The sequence below is a fragment of the Penaeus chinensis genome, chromosome 19 (genome assembly GCF_019202785.1).
Source record: "Penaeus chinensis breed Huanghai No. 1 chromosome 19, ASM1920278v2, whole genome shotgun sequence".
Classification (NCBI taxonomy): domain Eukaryota; kingdom Metazoa; phylum Arthropoda; class Malacostraca; order Decapoda; family Penaeidae; genus Penaeus; species Penaeus chinensis.
The window spans coordinates 27,490,931-27,493,430 of record NC_061837.1 but is presented as its reverse complement, the minus strand read 5'-3'; the positions used below and the strand labels follow the sequence as shown (position 1 = coordinate 27,493,430).

The 2,500-nt window shown below is 36.4% G+C and overlaps 1 protein-coding gene across 1 annotated transcript in view; it reads right to left on the bottom strand.

Annotated features, from left to right (window-relative positions):
- LOC125035180 (E3 ubiquitin-protein ligase arkadia-A-like) overlaps positions 1–2,500 on the bottom strand; it is a 26,930-nt gene that overhangs the window by 426 nt on the left and 24,004 nt on the right. The window contains exons 5-6 of the mRNA XM_047627407.1: positions 2,271–2,426; positions 1–1,570 (exon numbers count right to left, since the gene is read on the bottom strand). The exon at positions 1–1,570 is cut by the window's left edge and continues 426 nt beyond it. Of these exons, the coding sequence (XP_047483363.1) occupies positions 1,355–1,570; positions 2,271–2,426 (372 nt within the window). The 3' untranslated portion in view covers positions 1–1,354. The remainder of the gene's footprint in view (positions 1,571–2,270; positions 2,427–2,500) is intronic.

Genomic DNA, 2,500 nt, shown 5'->3' with positions numbered 1-2,500 from the left:
AATACCTGAGTGTGTGGGCGACTGTAAGGGTTTCTTCCCAAGCCCTAGGATACAGGTTTGAAAAAACAGAAAAAAAAGAAAAGAAAAGAACTTCACTATAAAGCACTAACTTGCCTGGGCCATAAAATCTTATGACCTTAGGTGATGATCACATCAATGTGTTGCCATTCTTTGTCACAGTTGGCTTTATAAAGAAACACCTTGGAATAGAAAATAAAATTAAATGCAATATCCAAAATATTGAACATGCATCACCTATGGCCTGCAATTTCAGGCCTCTGAATAGTAGTTTTAAAGGTGTGTACTTCTACACAAGAGAATCACCTGCCCTACTTCTTCAGTCATCTTATTTTGGCTCCAACACCAGTGCAGAAAATACTGCCAGAGTTCTTCTTGCCCTTACACTCTTCTTGATAACAATACACCCGTTTCAGATAAGTTTTGGCTAGAGTACATTTACTTTTACAATGTCCATGGCTCTATACATATAGGTCATTGTAAAATTATCTATTACTTTTTTAAAGGTTTACACCTTAGCTCATCCCCAGTGGCATGAATTACTTGAGACACACCTCACTTCCCTCTTATTGCACAACTTGCCATATACAATTACTTCATAGGTTTATCCTCCACTAAACACCTGGGCAGTTCTACCAACTACTTTGGCCAACTTATTAACAACTTTGATACATCAAGCATTGGCTCGAGAGTGCAACAAACTGGAAGATATGTTGTTGGTTCAGACAGTGAGACTCACTGTTTGTAATATATATATTGGTAAATATATATATATTTATATGATACAATAATAGGAGGATAAGATTAAATCTATAAATTACAATGTAATCTATTACAAAGTATACCACAACTCTGCTCTGCCAAATGCCTAGGATCCTCTCAATGGTAGTGACACTGATAGAGTGAAGTCCCTGAAGCTGGCCACTACCTGGAGGTCTAGTTGAAACTTACTTTACACAACACAGAGGCCAACACCTGGGTGAGGTTGCAATGTCTTGTATCATAATTTTCAGATTATCATCATTCTCCTCAGAGCACTGCTCTTGAAGGTATGTAGGGGTTTACACACAATTTTTTATATTTTTTTCAGCTCTCTAGTAAGTAGGAATTCTTCCCCTACTGATAACGATATATTAAAAGTGGAATTTTACTTAAGCCTAACAACTCCCTTTTTTAAGTAGGAACCATAACTCGCTTACTTTGGGGCTTGGTCTTATCATCTTCACAAAAGACAGCATGCCTTGTTAGTAATTTCTCTTTCCTTGTTTAGACCGAAACTGACCGCCCTTCCAAAGATGTGATTTCAAGATATTCCACCCTTACTAGAGCCTTGACCTCAGGAGGACGTTGCTGTGTAGTCCTTGGTAAGATGAGCTTCTATGTCCACCCTGCAAATGGGGCATCTCTTATTGGTTGCCAGCCACTGATCGACACACTCTATATGGAACAAATGCATGCAGGGGAGCCGCCGCACATCCTCCTCTTCTTCGAACTCAGACAGACAGATGGTGCACTTCTCCAGTCCATCATCACTCACATCAGATCGTTTCATCTGCAATAAATATCAATCAACCTTTTGCCCTCAACAACTTTTGGATACAATAACACAAAATTCTTAAAAGAATGCATAAGGAATTCTAGGCTAAGAGTGAGTGAGAGAGTGAGAGAGTGAGTGAGTGAGTGAGTGAGTGAGTGAGTGAGTGAGTGAGTGAGTGAGTGAGTGAGTGAGTGAGTGAGTGACTGTGTGTGTGTGTGTGTGTGTGTGTGTGTGTGTGTGTGTGTGTGTGTGTGTGTGTGTGTGTGTGTGTGTGTGTGTGTGTGTGTGTATATACACACATATATACATATATATATATATATATATATACACACATATATACATATACATATATATATGTATATATATATATATATATATATATATATATATATATATATATATGTATATATATACATATATATATACATATATATATATTATATATATATATATATATATATATATATATATATATAATATATATATATATATACACACACACACACACACACACACACACATATATATATACATATATGCATGTATGTATAACATTCATATCTATAGCTAACAATCTATGAATATATTTACATAAGTATATGTATAAAGGAATACATATACGCACACTAGAACATGCATTCAATAAGAAACATGCCCCCAACATATATATTTCACCAAAGGCAGGATAATAAACAATCTTTCCATAACATACCTTCTTATATTTGTGAGGGAAGGTATTTCGCTCTATAGTATTTTGTGTTGCTCCGCGTGTCACAACAGGGATGCGCCGATGATCTACCACTCGCATGTAATCCTCCAGCCGCGGGAAAGCTGACCCTCGGTTGAAGAGTGGTAGCTGGAAAGGAACCTTATTTTACCCATCGGTTAGATAAGGAATAAGGAAAAATGTACAACTTAGAAACATAGAATTCATTATTAGAA